Source organism: Pangasianodon hypophthalmus, chromosome 12 (assembly GCF_027358585.1).
Source record: "Pangasianodon hypophthalmus isolate fPanHyp1 chromosome 12, fPanHyp1.pri, whole genome shotgun sequence".
Classification (NCBI taxonomy): domain Eukaryota; kingdom Metazoa; phylum Chordata; class Actinopteri; order Siluriformes; family Pangasiidae; genus Pangasianodon; species Pangasianodon hypophthalmus.
In genome coordinates, this window is record NC_069721.1 from 8620928 (window position 1) to 8639567 (window position 18640).

At 38.7% G+C, this 18640-nt stretch overlaps 1 protein-coding gene across 5 annotated transcripts in view; it reads right to left on the minus strand.

Annotated features, from left to right (window-relative positions):
• Positions 1-876: 876 nt before the first annotated feature.
• abcc3 (ATP-binding cassette, sub-family C (CFTR/MRP), member 3) overlaps positions 877-18640 on the minus strand; it is a 53706-nt gene continuing 35942 nt past the window's right edge. Inside the window, exons 16-31 of one of the 5 annotated variants that reach the window (XM_026915886.3) lie at positions 18188-18314; positions 17915-18091; positions 17506-17673; positions 16329-16512; positions 15187-15295; positions 14797-14953; positions 14364-14571; positions 10678-10991; positions 8813-9012; positions 8488-8614; positions 7673-7774; positions 6506-6652; positions 6188-6346; positions 4550-4716; positions 4232-4426; positions 877-2537 (exon numbers count right to left, since the gene is read on the minus strand). In XM_026915886.3, the coding sequence (XP_026771687.3) occupies positions 2429-2537; positions 4232-4426; positions 4550-4716; positions 6188-6346; positions 6506-6652; positions 7673-7774; positions 8488-8614; positions 8813-9012; positions 10678-10991; positions 14364-14571; positions 14797-14953; positions 15187-15295; positions 16329-16512; positions 17506-17673; positions 17915-18091; positions 18188-18314 (2650 nt within the window). In that variant the 3' untranslated portion in view covers positions 877-2428. Of the gene's footprint in view, positions 2538-4231; positions 4427-4549; positions 4717-6187; positions 6347-6505; positions 6653-7672; positions 7775-8487; positions 8615-8812; positions 9013-10677; positions 10992-12175; positions 12487-14363; positions 14572-14796; positions 14954-15186; positions 15296-16328; positions 16513-17505; positions 17674-17914; positions 18092-18187; positions 18315-18640 lie in introns of those variants that run through there. The other 4 variants (XM_026915887.3, XM_053238702.1, XM_053238701.1 and 1 more) reach the window with 4 other exon arrangements.

Consider the following 18640-nt stretch of genomic DNA (forward strand, 5'->3'; position numbering starts at 1 on the left):
AAAGGCATTTGCAGTGATCGAGGATCAAATGTTCAACTGCTTAAAACAGCTGCATCTATTGGAATTAAAGATACAATACCATATCAGTTCTGAATATCAGCTGATACTCGATACTGATATAATTCTCCATTCAAGTGAAAGATTTGTTGTGTCATTCAAAATTCAATATTGAATAACAATCCAGCGCTTTAAGCTAGTAAATTCCCCAATATTGGAGAGTGGCAAATCACAGACTGAAAATGATTACTGTCCGATCTTTGCTTTTTCATTTCTTGATTCATGAATGTGAAAAAGTTTTATATGGCATTCTTAGTGGGCACACAATCAGTGGCAGTATATTAATTGTAATCCCAGATAGCCCTACACACATCTAGTCAATCACCACAATGAGCGCAAATAATGTCTCAGCAATGACGCACACACCTCATTTGTTAATTGGCAAGACTTCATCACAATGTCGAGTTTGATCACTTAAAGTTCATTATAGATTTAGACCAGTTGAAATATTTATTCAGTTGCTGACTGTAATCAGTTTTACTGGCTAAATTACACCCCCAAAAAAGTGTGATGTCGATTAATCATGAGAACCCTTAGGTTTCACTGAATTGCCATTGAGCTCTGAGCTAATCAGCAACGGAATGTAGGAGAACGAACTCCGGTGTGCATGAGGATTGGCATCCTGCAGGATGCAACAAAAAAGTCACAGGAGCAGGTGTTTATTTACTGTCATGCAGGTGAGAGTGTATAGGGAAGATGCTACGTCAGATCCATCACACTTGGGGGGGGGAACTTGAAATACAATAAACAGGCAGTACAGCTTTTCATTTGTGACACGAGGACAACATGTCACACTGAAAGTGTGAATATGTGGCTTTATTTATTTTTTTTTTACAGTTATAAGCATTGCATGTCACTGTGTGCTTCCGTTCATGAGAAAAACAATAAACAAACTGTATTGCTTTTCATTAGTGATATACAGAAGCTGGTCTTTTCATTGAAAAACAATTAGCAGGGGATTGCTTTTTTTAGGAATTAAATGCTGACTTTGTTCAGAAGTTAATGTAATTCCCTGATGCACTGTATGTTTCCCGTCAAGTGTGATTGCTTTTCTGTCTGTCACAAAATCTCCACAGGAGTGGGTAGTCAGGTTTGAAACTTGCAGAAAGAAAGTCCAAGTTCATTAACATTTATCCATCATCTTTAATTGCTTTATATCAGTACTGCTTTGGTTTATATTATATAAACAATATTTGTTTATATTTTTGAAAGTAGAACCAACTAAGTTCATTAGAAAATACGGTGGGCAGATACATGTAAAAAAAAACTGTGGGAGAGATTGGGATTGCTCAAACCATCCGTAGGAGTGATGGGGATTGGTCAGAACTTTTGTGCCAATGCCTTCCCAATTAGAAATTAGGTTGTTTCAACTTCAGACGTACAAATGCGCATGTCATGCCAACATATGCGTGCTATTTGGGAAAACTTGATGAAAAAAGTGAGGCACAGTATGAGCAAGATTATTAAGTTTTAATTTATAATATGATTTATACACGAAGTGAATTACATAATAAAGTTGTAAAACATATCTTGGATCATTCACCCCGTAATGTTTCTCAGTTTTATTAAAATCTCTCATAGTGTTTTTCTTACAGTCTTACATATAATCATATTTTTGTTTACAAATGAAATATAAAAATCTCGTTTCATTATTCAGAAAATAGACCTCATGTGTTTTCACATGTTCACAGCATACAGATTGCCATTTGCTCACAGTATAAAGTTGCTTAGGAATCTAATCAACTTAATCAGTAAAAGCTGTTCTTTATATCTGAATCTAAATGGACCTGGAGCAAACAGTGCAAGCCTGGCTCATATGAGGTGTAGCTGCTGAAGGAAGAAATAGATATGATCCCTTTAACTCAAAACATTAAAATACAGAGGGCCACAATATTAATGCTTCTGTGCTGAAGTCTAATCAATCTAAAGCATGGGTCCAGTCTGGACACACTTCAGACATCTCAGACTTGCATGTCGTGCTGAATCTGATTGTCACGCACAAAATTTGGTCAAAAAAACAACTTTGGAACTTCCTGATGACAACAAAACAATGCACTATTGCTTTAGACAGTAAAAGTAACATAATTCCACGTTGGTAATAAAATATGTACTGTACAAAAAGGAATGGCACCTTTATTTCAACAGCATATTTTCCCTATGGCAAAGCCTCAAAAGTAACTTAAATAATACAGTACAAAAATAGACTGGTTCATTATTAAAATTCAGTGGCCAAAGTAACAGTAGCACTGAGTTCATATAAAATAACAATAATGCAAAAACAATTACAGGTCCAGCTGAGTAACAAAACAAAGATACATTCACTGTCTCACTGTGGATGAAGGCACTGTTGTGTTTGTACAGCTTTGACGGCTCACGCCAACCCTGCGTCTCTTGCCATGCCATGGAATATTCCTTTCTGTGCAATAAGGTTTGCTGGTGTGTCAAACTCTGCTATCTGTCCCTTGTCCAAAACCAGAACTCTGTGAACAAAAAGAGAATGTGATTAAAAACAATAAAGTGAGCTAAAATATTACAAATACGTAAGGTCTAAAAAATTTCAAATGAAATCAATATGAGCTCCAAAGAGATGCCAGAACCCTTGCTCTGGTGTTTTTTTTTTTTTTTTTTTTTTTTTATAAATACTTTACCCATTTTCTCCCTATTGGTCTTGTCACTTCTCACCTACTACCTCCCCATCACATGACAGCTACCAACTGAGGAGGGTAAGAGTAAACATGTGCTTCCTCTGAGACACACGAAGCATCTTTTCGAACTGCTGACATCACAGGGCAGCGTAAAGGCTGATTTATACTTCGGCGTTAATGCATCGTTGCATTGCGATACAGAGAGAGGGATCATGGGTAAACGTGGCATGCAGAGACATGCCAGCACGCAGTCCTCCCATGAGTTAACTACACATTGTGTGTCTCTTCAGTGCTATGCGTCAGGCGAATGTGGACTGATTAGTGGAGAGGTGTGTCTGATTGTGTACATGAAAACGGTTTGATGAGATGTTGTGACATATAATTTAATATAGTTTAGATTAATACTGTTCAAAGTACATCTGAAGTGTAAACAAAAAAATGCTAAACAATCAAATTTTTCCTCATAGCATCTAGTATTTTCCATCTTCTATAGAAAAGCTTGTGCTCCGAAACTGCTTTCTGAAAGTGTAGTCCATTTAAAACAATAAAATCTATGATAACACCCTCATACTGAACAGCTAGTATAAATAAACCGGTGAGTTTTTCCCCTGTGTTTAATGTTTGCTTCACACACTGCGATATGATCACATTACTGTATAAAGGATTTATGTATTGAAAACTGCGATCATGATATTGTATTAATATAAAAATATTATATAAAAAGCGATACTCTATAACAAGTTCACTATAATAGCCAGTTTAATCATGCAGGAATGCACTTTAAACACTAGTTAAATTGAAGTGATACAAAAGGTGCTCATATTGCTGAAATTTTCATTTATTATTGTTATCTTTCATTTATTATTCCTGCAGTGAGACACGGAACTCACATTGTAAATTCTGGTGTAGTTCATGCGACAGCGCCTCCTAGAGGACACACTCATGTTACGTGCAAGTAGGAAGACTTCACCCTGGCAACAGTATAAATCTGCCATAACACACTCGGAGGAAATGTGCTATCTACCATCTTCCGCATACATGAACACACAGATGCTCATGATTGGCTAGTGTCTCTGTGATTGACGGGAGAGAGAGTATATGATCCCTCCCACCCAGAGAGCAAGACCAATTTTGCTCTTTTGACTGCTAGCCTCGGATGGCTGTGGCATCGTCGGGATTTGAACTTGCAAGATCCCGGGTCATGATAGGGTGATCCCTTTTCTGCTGCACCACTCAAGAGCTCACAGTGTGCTGATTTTATTTAAATGATTACAAAATCAATAGTTTTTCATAAAGAACTCAGGTAAAATCCTGAATTAAACATCTATTGGTAAATACTAAACAGGATATACAGGTTAAAGCATATAAATTCCATTATAAAATTGAGGGTTTCATGTCTAAAATCTGATTGGCTGAGCCACCTTTGAAGCTGTTGTAAAATCTATATACGTGTAGGCATCGCAACAACTGAATTCTGTACTAATGGACCAGATTTTAAACCAAAGTAGTAAAGGGTAATCCAATCACACCTTGTGTAGTCCATGATGGTGTTGAGTCTGTGAGCGATGGTGAAGACTGTGCAGTCCTCGAACTGTGTGCGGATGGTGGACTGGATGAGATCATCTGTCTCCAAGTCAATAGCAGCTGTGGCTTCATCAAGGATGAGGATTCTGGTCTTCCTTAGCAAAGCTCGAGCCAAACAGACAAGTTGCCTCTGTCCCACACTACACATACCATATACAGAATACAGTGGCTGTGAGCTCATAAGCATAAACTCTACTGTAATAATCAAACACTGAAACCTGTTAACTGAAACATATTGGAGGTCTTGCATGTTGTTGATGTACCTTAAATTCTCTCCTCCTTCCGTGCACTCCAACTCGAGTTTAGCTTGCTGGTTGCTGACAAACTTATGTAGATGAGACAGTTTCAGAGCGTTCCAAATATCATCATCACTGTATTTGTCAAAAGGGTCAAGGTTCATCCTCAACGTCCCTGAGAACAGAACTGGTTCCTATAAAAAGGAAATTATGCAGGTCACATTTCAATTTTTACAGCTCCCTTCATATTGACAAGTTATACATGATGATTGATGGCAAGGCAGAATCCAAACCAAACATATACAGTTGCGTAAAAAAGTTTGGACGCCCCTGGCCAAATTATGTATTTTGTTGATTTTTTTTAAGAAAAAAGAAGTAAACACAGTCTGTGCAGTAAATTTTTCTTCCTTAATTCTTTCATCTTTCTGTCATTTTGATAAAGGTAATTGTTCCCCTCATCTGTCCATAGAACATCTACTGGATAAGATCAATCAATCAAGATGAACTGGATCATCTTTGTAATTTTTAACACATTCTAATCTAGTATTTTTAAGTTTTGACTGTCTTAAATTGTGCTTCTGCACACAGCAGATACTGACTCCTTCATCCTCACCCTATAAAGTTGTTCTTCATTTCTAAGACCACTGATATGGGCATGTTCTTCTCAGCTCATTTTCTTTAATCACTTTCAGTTAGTTTCAGTTACCTAGTTACATATAACTAATATATAACTACTATATAACTTTTGCTGTTTCTATTCTTAAAACCCACACCATGATTCTTCATGATTTTATAGTCTTCATCTTTCGATTAGGTCTAAGGAATCCAGAAAGCACTGTCAAGGGAAGATGAAAAGCAAAATCCACACTACGCAATTCATAGATTTGTGTGCATGACCATACAAAAGCTCACACACACCCATATGAGCAGTAAAAAAATTCACATTTCCTCACACTAACCTAAATCGTTATTCTACACACAAAATATATAAATACACAGGCAAAAATTCTGTACCTTTGCTTCTTTTTATGCTTATCCAACAAAATCCATAGTCCTAAAAACTATACTGAGTGCTACATGAAAAAACTACAGGAAACATCAACAACATAATGTGTAGCAATATTTATCGATTAAAATGCAATCAATAAACTGTCATACAACTAGCATTGTGTAGTGTGTTTGTGCTTATAGTACTACTATTGTAGCAGTCTTTATTACTCAATACCTAAATCTGAGATCAGCAAAGAGGGGCAAATAAGGACAGGTGGTTCTCATGGTTAGAAAGTGAATTAGCAGAAATAAAAGTGTTTAAAAGTGAATTAGGGTAACAAGAACAGGAATTACTGCAGAAAACAAAGGACAAGCCCAAAATGTTAACAATCTGGACGTGAACTCACAGCAAATTAGCTACAGTTGTGTTTGGAGTGAAGCATGCTAATTAGCCACTGATAAACATTTCAAGATGTTTTGTGAGTCTAAAGCGGCTTTGGATTGTATATTTTTGCCAGCATGAAATTTTTTGGCAATCAGACCGAATTCTTTTTTGCGGACACATTAAAACCCAACATGCGAGAAATATTAATATAACAATAAATACCATTTTCAAAGCTGTGTTTAAATTAAAACAGATTGCATGAGGCGGGTGAAGGAGAGAAAGTGTTCGACCTGGGGGATTATGGTGAGTTTGGTTCTTAGGTCATGCAGGCCGATCTCAGCAATCTTTACTCCGTCAATGGTAATTTCCCCTCCTGCTGCCTCCAGCAGACGGAACAGACACAGCGTCATGGAGGACTTGCCTGCTCCAGTCCTACCCACAATGCCAATCTGCAAACAAACACAGAATTTCCAACAAAAAAAAAAAAATGGGACTATGGTTTTTTTTATGTTGGTAAGTCACTATACACTATACACAATACAATGCAGAGCAAAAAAAAGTCTAAGAAGCAATACTTAGTATCCGCACTGCCTGAAGTCATTACTGACCTTTTCTCCTCCTTTCACCTGGAGAGAAATATTCCTCAGCACCAAGTCAAGTCCCTCCCGATACCTCACACTGTAGTCAGTAAACTCCACATTGCCCTCAGGAGGCCAGTCAGATGAAGGCTTTTTGTCCTCCACCTCCCATGGTGCCTACATAAATCATCAATTGCACTTTATTTCATCAAAAATTCACACCAGTGTGGTATGTCCACACAGCAGTGTCATCTCTGAATAATCAGTATTTAATCAAATTCGAATACTTTTAAAGTAGAGTAATACAGTGTTCACATATGAATCACTAATGTAAATGCTTATACACTAGATTACATTAAAAGATATAATCGTCTAAAGATATACAGAAGAAGAATGTTTGACTGTGGCAGGTGGGGGCGTGGTTTAGCTGGAGTCTGCAGTGTTAGTGTCGGGAATGAGTGATTTAACATCTAGCACCTGTGGCTTATTTGTCAGAGTAGAATAACAAGAGAGTTTGTCGCTCTCACACTCTTATAGTGAGCCTAGCCTGTATGCTTATGTGTATGTCAAGCATGAGCGAAAGAGCCGAAGTCACACGCTGAAAAGACTTCTATTTTCAGTAATGTTCTGTGGCCCAGGAATAAAATAAAACTCATGTGCAATTTCAACCTGAGCTCGCTGAGTTTCATCAGTTGTGAGCTGTCGTTTGCTACAATGGTGTCCAATGTATTTCACACTAACAGGGATGGACAAGTCATAAATTCATTAGCCAGCCCACTGGGCAATCAAAGCTCCAATGTGATTGCCCAATCCCATGTTATGCTTGTACTGAGACCCAATTAATAAGGCTTAGAAGTGGAAACATAACTTAGCATAAAAGTGTGACAAGCTAATTACGTGCATTAATACAGACTTTGGAAAATAACTGAGTACTTGAAGTGGTGCAGACAAAGTCTCTATCCTCTTCTGTAGGGATATAACTGAATACAAATATATTATTCAGATTTAACAGATAATGTCTTCTAAATGGATGCAAATACCACTACAAATACGAGGGGCACAATATTTTTTTCTAGAAAGCTTGCCAGAAAGGTTCACAGGGCATGTGTGCAATAAACACAGGGCAATAAACATGGTAAAGGGGGTCTAGAAAGTCACCAGATCTAGCGACAGAGTCGCTATGTTGGCAATACTGACCTCAGGTGGTGTCTCTGAGTACTCCTTCACTCTCTCTACAGCAACAATGTTGCTCTCAAGGTCAGAGGTCATTCTCACCATCCAGTTCAAGGACATGGTGACCTGTTGAACAGGGAAAGTGAAAATCAGTCACTATGCAATCTTTAACATGTGATATTGAGGCAATGAGTAAGACTAAACAAAAGCTGTACCATACTAAAAGGAATTCTGACACGAGTGGATTTTTTTTTTTTTCACAAATAGGGTGATGTGTTAGACAGCTGTAAAAACACTGCAGCACTAATGTCTTGAGGCTAATTGTTTTATTGGCTTTGGGTTAAAAAGTCACTGTTGCAGAACTAATGACAGCGTGAACTGTGACTAACATATATGACAAATGTGATGGATATATTTACAGCCAGGTGATCACTTAAGTTAGGCGGTACTTATGCACACTGATGTCTGGATGAAAGCCGGGTGAATAAAAATATTTTCTATTGAATTTCAACTTTGTGACTGTGACAAGTGAATGAACAAGATACACAACAGTCAGACTCTGCCATCCTTATACAATGACCCACCTTTCTTATGGTCTGAAACAATTTAATGCTGTTTCACAATATTACACCATGTTGTTCACAATGATGTCTACAACATTGGTAGACATTTGTTTATGTCATATCTACATATGGACTTGAGAAATTTGCAACTACATACCTATGCAGTGATGCTGCATACACAGCATGAATGTATTTACATAAGCAATATGTTCAGCACATTGACTACATGTACTATTTACTACAAAGCTGCTTTACAAAACTGTTTTGATAGAGTACCTGCAGGGCATAAGTGACAGAGAGCCCCACAAGTCCTTCGCTGAGGTTGTCCTTCCCGATAACGGCAAACAGAGCAGCAAACAGCACAATGCAATTTCCAATAAACTCAATCCGTACCCCCAACCACCTATCAAAACACACCACCGTCATTACACATAAAGACACAATGACTTTGAGCATTAGCCTGCATGTGAATGGTGGGCTACATAAGAATCACTGCTGGTCTTGCCAAAGACATTACTGCAAGTAAAGAGAAAATTTGGCAAGACTGAGGCTGAACATCTGCAGACAATCATGCATCCAGAGGGAGTGAGGCCAGACCTACCTGTTGGAAACAATACCAGGGTAGTAACTCTTTTGGTTCTCATCCACTTTCATATCACTCATGAGCACAAAAGAAGTGCTGAGCCCATAAGCACGGATCACGCTAGTGCCAGTGATGGTCTCCGAAAAATGAGAGTATATAGGGGATCTACTGACCGACTCCAGTCTCTTTAGCTGCCGTGAGGTGGCTACATAAAATCTCTACAGAGGAGATGAGGAGGAGAGAGACACACAGCAGGTTTAACAGCTATGGCCATGACTATAATACAGAGCAGAAATGAAACAAGGAGCACACAGTATAGTGGGTTGAGGATTCCAAAAACACCGTACTGAATCAGTCATGTAAACCATTAAAATCATTTTAGTGTAAAATTTGTTAAAATTGAACACAAAAATTGTACATTGTTTCTCCCTGAGAATTACAGTTTAACTGAATAATGAACATTTCCATTTTTTTTTTTTTCATTTAAAAAAAAGTAAACCAGTTAAAGAGGCAGCACAACTTTGGAAGTACTTTGCGTATGAATGTGCCATATATTTCACAGAGGAAGCGAACCATTTAGAATTTTCTAATGGAGCTTTTTGATAATCATTGTGCTAAATAATATACTAATTATCAGTGCTGAAATCTCTGCAGATGCTTTCTGGAATCCTCACCATTTTAAATGGCAATTACCAAACTATACAGTAAAAATTATGTACCATCATAATGTTATTGTGTATTCGGTTTAGCTTTTAACATTCATGTAACAAAGACATAAAAACACTTAAGGCAAGGTTAATCAATCCAACATAAAAAAAAACCATAAAGAGAGAATCTGGATTATTTAAATCTCATGCACAGCTGAAGCCAAACCAAAAGCGATATGTGAAAGTAGGAAAGAATCATAAAGGAGGCTGGAGTAAGCCATGTGAATGTATTATGGGTTCGCAAGTTATGGAACTTTTATACTGTACAACAGAGGCACATATGGACGTATTCAAAAACCCTTACATAGTTGTTGTTGTTGTTAAAATACTTATTGGAAGGGTATTGTCCCCTACTACACATGTCCTCCACTGTCTCAGATAAGCCCCTTTGTATAGCATTAAAGATCTTAGGATTGGTGGTCAGTTTAGATAAGGATTAGTATGACTATGTTGTATTCTGTTGCTCAAAAGCTTTACATAGGATCAAATCTACTACAGTGTTAAGCTCTTGGAATGAACAAAGGTCAATGAGAAGTATCAGATCTAAAACTAGCGATTAATGATCACAACCCAACCATCCCTAAAGGCCAGCTGGTTTTTCATTACCTAAATGCCAGGTAGAATGGAAAAGCTCATTTGAATGACTGTGATAATATTAGTATGATTGTAATGATAGAACACTAGTGTTAAATATAGAGAAATTAGTCTGGCTCAAGACACAAGCGAACTGAGACCAGGGAACAAAAGCAACATATCAGACAAATCAAACCTGGAAAAAGATATGATAAATTATTTTCTACATCTCAACTCCCACAGCAGACTACTCCTACAAACAGCTGTTCTTTATGCACACCCATTTGTGTCATTAACATGTTCGCATAGAATGTAATCTCACCAAAACAGTAAATTGGTACCAATATTTTTAGATATCAATGACCTCTTTTAAGTCATTTAATTGAAAAGGGGTTTTATGGTGCACTAGTCTGCACCACTTGGAGTTCCCATTCCAGTTGGATAAAGAACAACTGATGATAAACACTCCCAAATTACTAAACCAAGCAACCAAACTACAGCATGTACTACTACGAGAATGGCAATGTGACTACATATACTAAAACAATATACATAATGACACACGTTAGCATGCTGCATTAATGAGTTAATGTTCCTATTTACCTGGACCCACCAATAGAACATCATTAACGGCACTATGACTATGAAGAACATAGGGGTGAGGGCAGAGCATATGACCAGCACAGAGACTGTGTACCAGAAAGTGCGCATCCAGATATCGATATTTTCTGGAATAAGAGAGTCTATTGTGTCCACATCTTTGCTGAAGCGATTCAACACACGCCCTGAGGGGTTGGACTCAAAAAAGGCCTGCGGCGCCCTCAGAACAGCACCAAGCATGTGGAGGTGGGTGATGTGGGCAGCCTTCAGCATACCGTAGGCCCGGCTCAGTAAAGAGTTGGCCAGAATCAGCACACCTGTGTGGAGGGGAGGGGAGATTTAATCAGCTGATCAATGGACTCACACACTCATTCGTTCACTCCCGGAGACTAAAAAACATGGACATTTATGTAGAGGTTGTTCTCTGCACACAGACAGAGTTGCTGTGTGTGTGTTCAGGTGTTCAAAAGCTCATCATTTCTCAAGAATCTCTCATCAATGCTACAGAATTTAGTAATAAAACTAGGGGGTGTTTCAGGGCGTTTTAAGTCTTGCTGGTACAGTTATAGAAGGGAATTATTTATAATCGCACTATACTGTGTCACACAGATGAGGACAGGTTCCTTTCTGTGTCTGGTTCCTCTCAAGGTTTCGTCCTCATGTCGTCTCAGGGAGATTTTCCTTGCCACAGTCACCTCTGGCTTGCTCATTAGGGTAACATTTATAAATTTAAAATTTATATCCTGAATTTATATATTTCTATAAAGGTGCTTCGTAACAATGTCCACTTTTAAAAGCGCTATACAAATAAAATTGAATTGAATTGAATATTAGTCCAAAGGCAAAAGAAGGAATGGCAAACATATGAGTAATGCTCTGTGCATCCGATCCGAGCTCTGTTATCTGAAATGAAAAGTGTACTCTACAATTCCAGTCAGTGACTGTAATTTCTATTCCATCAATAAAAGAAAAATACTGATGTAATATCCTGTTATCGCCACCAGGGGTCTGTAACACGTCAGAAATCCTTATACACAAATCCTGAGGTTTGAGGATTGAGCAATAAAAACCAATACATGAGTGAGTAAGGAAGTGTGTGTGTGTTTGTGTGTGTGTGTGTGTGTGTGTGTGTGTGTGTGTGAGAGAGAGAGAGAGAGAGAGAGAGAGAACACGCAAGCAAACACACAAGGCAGGAAGTGGGCAGGCAAGCTGCTGGTGGGGAGAGAGGAAATGAACACTTGGTTAGAGAGGGGAGGAGAGTGAGCCTGAGACGGAGACAGAAAGAGAAAGAGAGTAAGAGCGAGCGTAAGGGAACTGAAAGGACAAGAAGTAAGGAGAAAGGAGAGAGGAAAAGAAAAGGGAAATCACAGCTAGAACCTTCTTTGCCGTCAGCTTTACTGCATGCCAGAGCACAAACCCTTCTATTTTGAAAGGAGGGAGACAAATGAAAATATTATTGGCGATTCCTTCAGTTTGGCTAATGTTGTGAAAAACACAATACCTGCACAAAGAAGTAAATTATAGCCAAGGGGCCAATGACCACAGCAAAGATAGGGGTGCTGGAAACGATAACGATCACGGTGGAGAGGGAGGTAAAAAAGGTGCCCAGGAACATGAGGATAGTGGAGGGCAGGGCCTCGTCGATCACGTAAATATCTTTGGAGAAGCGGTTGATGATGCGCCCTATGGGTGTAGTATCAAAGAAAGACTGTGGGGTGTGAAATTTGTTGTCCAGCAGGCCCTGGTGCAGCTTGCGGGCAGCCTGGATTTTCCCCAGGACCAGAGCAAAGGAAGATAACATGACCAGGAGGCCTGCCACAAAGAGAGGAAGGGGGATAAGAGAGTCACTACACTATACACTATGCAGACCTGTAGGGGAAAGGAGCATGTATGGGGAGAGAGGAGGTATAAAAGAATAAGACATTTGGGTTATGAGGTGGGATATGGGTTATTATAGATTACAGAGCAGGAACACAAGGCAAAGAACAATCTCAGAAAAAAAATAAATAAATACATATGTATTTGTGCTGCATTAAAAAAAAAAGAAACATGGAGTGTCCAGTTGTAGTAACGTTAAGCTGAGTGCAGTGCTATAGTCATGATGATTCATGATTCATTTGCGCTTTAATAATTCAGGAAATTCACTCACTTTTATTTACTACTACTGGGTAAATATGAGATGTGAGGCTGTTCTTTTTCCAATAAATCAATAATGCACTTAAATAATACAAAGTATTATTCAACTTGTAGTTGTAGTATTGTAGTTGTACTGTTGTCTTATAATAAATGTATTAAAGGGATACTTTTAAAAATGTAAAATTTATATGTGTAATTTCTTTATTTCTGTAAAGCTGCTTTGTGACAATGTCCATTGTAAAAAGCACTATACAAATAAAAAATAAATACAATCAGCAAATCATGTGGCAACAGCACATAACATCATGCAGATACAGGTCAAGAGCTTCAATTAATGTTCACATACATCAGAATGGAGAAGAAATGTGTGTAGATGGGCTACAACAACAGAAGACTAATACTGGGTTCCATTCCTGTCAGCCAAGAAAAGGAAACTGAAATTTAAATTAGAAAAACTGTCTCCTGGTCTTTTTCTAATCTTCAGTTGTCCAGTAGCCTCAGATTCCTGTTCATGGCTGACAGGAGTGAAACCTGATGTGGTCTTCTGCTGTTCTGAGATGCTTTTCTGCTCACCAGGGGTGTAAAGAGTGGTTATTTGAGTTACTGTAACCTACATGTCAGCTTGAACCTGGCCATTTTCCCCTGACCCCTCTAATCATCAAGGTTGTTTTTTCACACCAAAAACCATCTGTATACTGTTGATTGTTAAACTGTTGTGTGTAAAAATTCCAGGAGACCAGCAGTTTCTGAAATTCCAAAACAAGCCTGTCTGGCACCAACAACCATACCATGGTCAAAGTCACTGAGATCACATTTTTTCCACATTCTGATGTTTGATGTGAATATTAACTGAAGCTCCTGATCCATATCTGCATTATTTTATGTATTGTTCTGCTGCCACTTGATTGGCTGACTGGATAATTACATGAAAATGCAGGTGTATAGGTGTTCATAATAAAAGAGTTTATACATTAAAAGAGTTTTAGAATAATAATAAAATAATTGTTTTCGCTCATTAATTCCATCATCTTCAGTAACTGCTTTATCCTGGTTCAGGGTCATGGTGGATCTGGAGCCTATCCCGGCAATTTTCCGTAGTCACTCCACATACATGCATGGTTTTTGGAGGTGGGAGGAAACTGGAAAACCCAGAGGCAACTGACACACACATGGGGAGAACATACAAACAAACTCTGCACAGACAGTAAGCCGAGCTCAGGACTGAAATGGGTATCCTGGAGCTGTGAGGTGGCAACGCTACCTTTTGCACCACCATGCTGCCCTATCAACACTATGAAAAGATAATTTCACAAAAAATAGCCATAAATGTTTCCAGTAAATATTTTAAGATTTTTAAAAGCTTTTTTAAGAGCTTAAACTTTTTTCTTCTTAGACTCCACTAAATATTTCAGAATGGAATATGTTCAAAATCAATCAAACACTTCTGACCATTTGCCAGCTCACTCAGTATAATGCCCTATGCTACATGTGGAACCCACCTGCAGATGAAATTAAGCACCACGGTAATATGTAACCTGTAACCTGTGCCATACCTTGTGTAATGCCCAGTGCTGCATACACCCCCACTCTCATTGGTACATCGTCTTCTCTGTTGCTCTTCTCGGTGTCATTAGTCCACACGGTGAGCCAAATGTTGGCCCCGATAGCTGCTGCACTCTGAGCGCCATACAGGAAGCAGATGAAAATGGACATCAAAGGCCCCACAGCTTTCACATACTCCCAATAAACCTTGAGTTTCACCTAAAAAAAATGAAGGTAGTACACATACAGTGTAAATATACTGGAGCTCCAACTCAGCCAAGTAGTGACCTGTCTGCAAACTAACAGGGCCTCTTTATTTCCAGTTTATAAAGCATATTCTTCCACATCCTTATAAAATTCAGAATGAATAACGAAATGACATTATCAAAATTTCAGTACAGGTTTTGATTGAAATAAATGATGAGGGAAGCTGAGAGCACTGACCCGGCCCGTCTCTGTAGTCTCAGCCTGGATAAGCTTCTCCACTTTGGACTCTTTCTTCTCCTGCGGTGGCTCTCCATGCCTCCTCTCGCTGAAGCGACGTTTGCGTACTGATTTCGCCCTTGTGTTCTCCATATCATTAGACATGATGCTGATTTGCCTGTGAGAAAAGACAAAAAAAACCACGCCATGAACCATAACCCACATATCTAGTATATACCCACTGGAGGCATCTGTTTAGAAACAGCATTCAAGTGGAAGAATGGATTGCCAGTAATGGTCCAATTCCTGAAGTGCCACAAGGCTTGCACACTTTTGTGTTGATTTATGACAGACACAAATCAGGAAGCTGAAAAAAAAAACCAGAAAGATGGTAAAAGGCATAGAGGCTACCTCATAAACTGCCTTCGAGCCTCATTGACTGCAGGTTCCTGGTCCACCATATCAGTGTGGGTACTGAGAGCATCATCAGGGAATAACTCTTCCTCATCAATCAGCACCTCTGCAACAGACAGATACATGTCCAAAGAGAAGAATAAACTCTATTTTTCCCCAAACGAGAAAAATCTGTGCCCATGTCGAAGAGAAAATAACAACCAGTCAGATTGCAGTATAACTTCGGATCATTCTGATAACCATAAAATGTAACAGGTCCAGGTAATGTGTCTAGATCAAGGGGAACTGCACAGAGAGGTTGCAGGGAATAATTTATGACGTTCCATATGTCACAGGTTGTCTGATGTCCCCAGTTTCACTTTCAACACACCTCAATTTCAACAGGTTTTATCTCAAATATAGATGAATGTAGTTAAAAAAAAGACATAACCTCCATGTTGTCTCTGTTTCAAGAGCAGATTAAACCCAACAACAGCCAGGAGCCTAGTAAGCCAAAATATGCACAGCTTTTTTGGAACACTAGTGTGCATTACTAGAACATCATTGTTTAATAAAGCAACTACTCTTTTTCATGCTGTATTAAAACTAATTATGAAATGACCTAAGCAGTCTGGTCATCAGAGCTCATGGGAGCGCAGAGAAAGTATTTAACAGCACGATTTTCAAATAAAATGTCTATTTTGAGCCTTTGTGTAGAACTGAGAACACAAACCAGTGAAGTTGGCATGGGAGAAAAGAGGAAATTAATCTATAAAGAATCTTTTTCTTCTGTTTATCAACTGTGTTTTAATTGCCATGTTTTTCCTTATTTGTTCATCTCTGCATTCACTTATTAAGCTATTTTAATTATAATAATTAGTATTGTGAAGATCAATCAGAACAAACGAGCCTATATTGTGTGTATGTGTGTGTGAGTGTGTGTGCTCGAACATGGACCTGTCAAATGTTGTCAAATGGCTGTGAAAATGCTATGCAAACTGATTGGTGGAAACATCTTGACTGGTTAAGAAAAAAAGCAATGAAAAATCATTTTATTCTCTCGCTAATGACTGGTGCTACGAGACACCAAGTGGAAACAATGTTCTCTCCCTATGTACTCTTCTCACCTATGAATTTTCAATGCGCTGTGTCTTGTATACCTGTCACTTCGTCATCCTCCATTATGTCCTCTACAGAGTAGTTCCTCAGGAACTCAGCGAAGGCCCCATTCTCATTGAGCAAGTCCTGGTAAGATCCCATCTCTGATACCCTGCCCTCCACTAGCACCATGATGTTATCCACCTGGGGCAGGAAGCTGATGCCGTGGGTCACCAGGATTCGTGTCTGCACCATGAAACACACATACACTCAATCACAATTGCTCAGATCATTGTAAGCACAATTACATTGGCATAGAGTGCACAGGCCTGTATGTTCCTCAATATGCCACAATTTTCAACTTGCACAATAAATTCAAGACATTCTAGATAGCATAAGGATATTGATTTCTAATTTACTACCTAATTATTTATGAAAATTGAAAGGGATGTTGCACCTTTTCTACTCTGAAAAGACAATGCTATAATTCTGTTGGAAGACTAAAAGCATAATTTAAAAGTACATAAAGGTCTATTTTGAAGCAAACATAATCTTCACTGTTTTAAAATGCAGTTGTGTTCTAGATTGACAGAAGTTGTTTCCATGGTTAAAGTTAGCTAGCTAATATGACACTGTCAGCTCATTGATTCATGAGATATTCCTATTTGAAAAGCTAAGCTGACAATATTCTGGCATTGTATGCTGCTGAACACCTCAACAGACCTCGACAGATAGGCATGTAAAGAGCAAGATTTTTTTAGCCATGTAGAACAGATATATATTGTGCTCCCAAGGGAGCTTTGATGTCACCAGATATGAGGCTAAATTTGCCTAAGCCCAGCAGTATTTGAGACACGAAACATTACCAGAGCATCACATTTAAATACAATAAGACTGGGACTCAATAAACATTAACCATCATTCATCACTGTCTAGCACACAATGGGGGTGCAAGTTTTCATTCCAACCAAGCAGACGCCACACCTCAGTCTACTGAAAGCCAAGCTCAACTGATTAAACCGGTGGAATCAGTTGTGGATTCTGCTTGATTGCAATGAAAACCTGCATCCACACTGGCCCTTTGTGGATAAGACTGGACACCCATGGTCTAGCAGAAAACACAAATATAATAGAGTCAGAAGTGTATAACGTTATAAGTGTATAATTTTTCATCTTTGATTCCTCGTGACTTCACAAGAGAGGAAGCAGGCTCTGCTCTAAAGTTGTCTTAATATTTACCTTTTGACGGAGTGCTCCCTCTGGCCCAATGACATTGTCAAAGATGTGCTTGGCGACATGGGCATCCACAGCAGACAGCGGGTCATCCAGGAGGTAAACGTCTGCTTCACTGTACAGAGCCCTGGCCAAACTCACCCTCTGCCTCTGACCTCCAGAAAGATTAATTCCCTGCACAAACACAACATCCTGTCATTATACTTCTTCAAGACTTAACAGGACAATAGACAAACACAAGATGCTCATGTTCTGTTCAATATATAGCAATGGCTCACTGACTGACCCAGGTCATCTCATAGCTACACAGTTTGAAAAGTTATTTTAAAAGTTGAGAAATTTTACAAACGTGATGAACAAACTGTGTGATTAAAAGGCCCAGGATTTAGGTAGCCAAGACAGAAAGCCTCTGTACCTTCTCTCCTATCTCTGTTTGGTCACCTCCAGGAAGTACTTCGAGATCAGTGGTAAGGGCGCAGGCATCCAGCACACGGCGGTACTTCTCCTCTATGTAAGGTCTGCCGAACAGGATGTTGTCTCTCAGTGTGGCATTCTGGATCCACGCCTGCTGTGGCACATAAGCCACGGAACCCTAACACAAGAAGATAGTTCATTCCAGAGTATTATTTTTAGTATAACATTTTTAATATCACTAATATAAGATAAGATATGAGAAGAATCCACTCACCCTTATGGACATCTCCCCATCTAGCTTCTCCATCTCTCCTAGCAGAGCTGACACAAGAGATGTTTTCCCACATCCTACATGACCCACCACTGCTAACACTGAGCCCTGGGGCACCATCACATTAATGCTGGAAGACAGGATACAGGTAGATATGTATATAACAATAAATCAATTTAAATGAAAAATAAGGAATTCTTATAATAAGGAATAAGGTATTTCTTTTCAACAAAAACAACTGTACTGAATCACGTAGACATTGCCTCATCATTAAGCCAAAATTAAACAGGATAAACTTCACTGGCCTCATTAAACTATGAAATTTACATTACACATGTTACTACGACATAAAAAACCACTATATAGCCAAAGGTTTGTGGAACACATGACCATCACGCCCATACTTTCCACAAACTGTTGACACAAAGTTCAATTCAATTCAATTTTATTTGTATA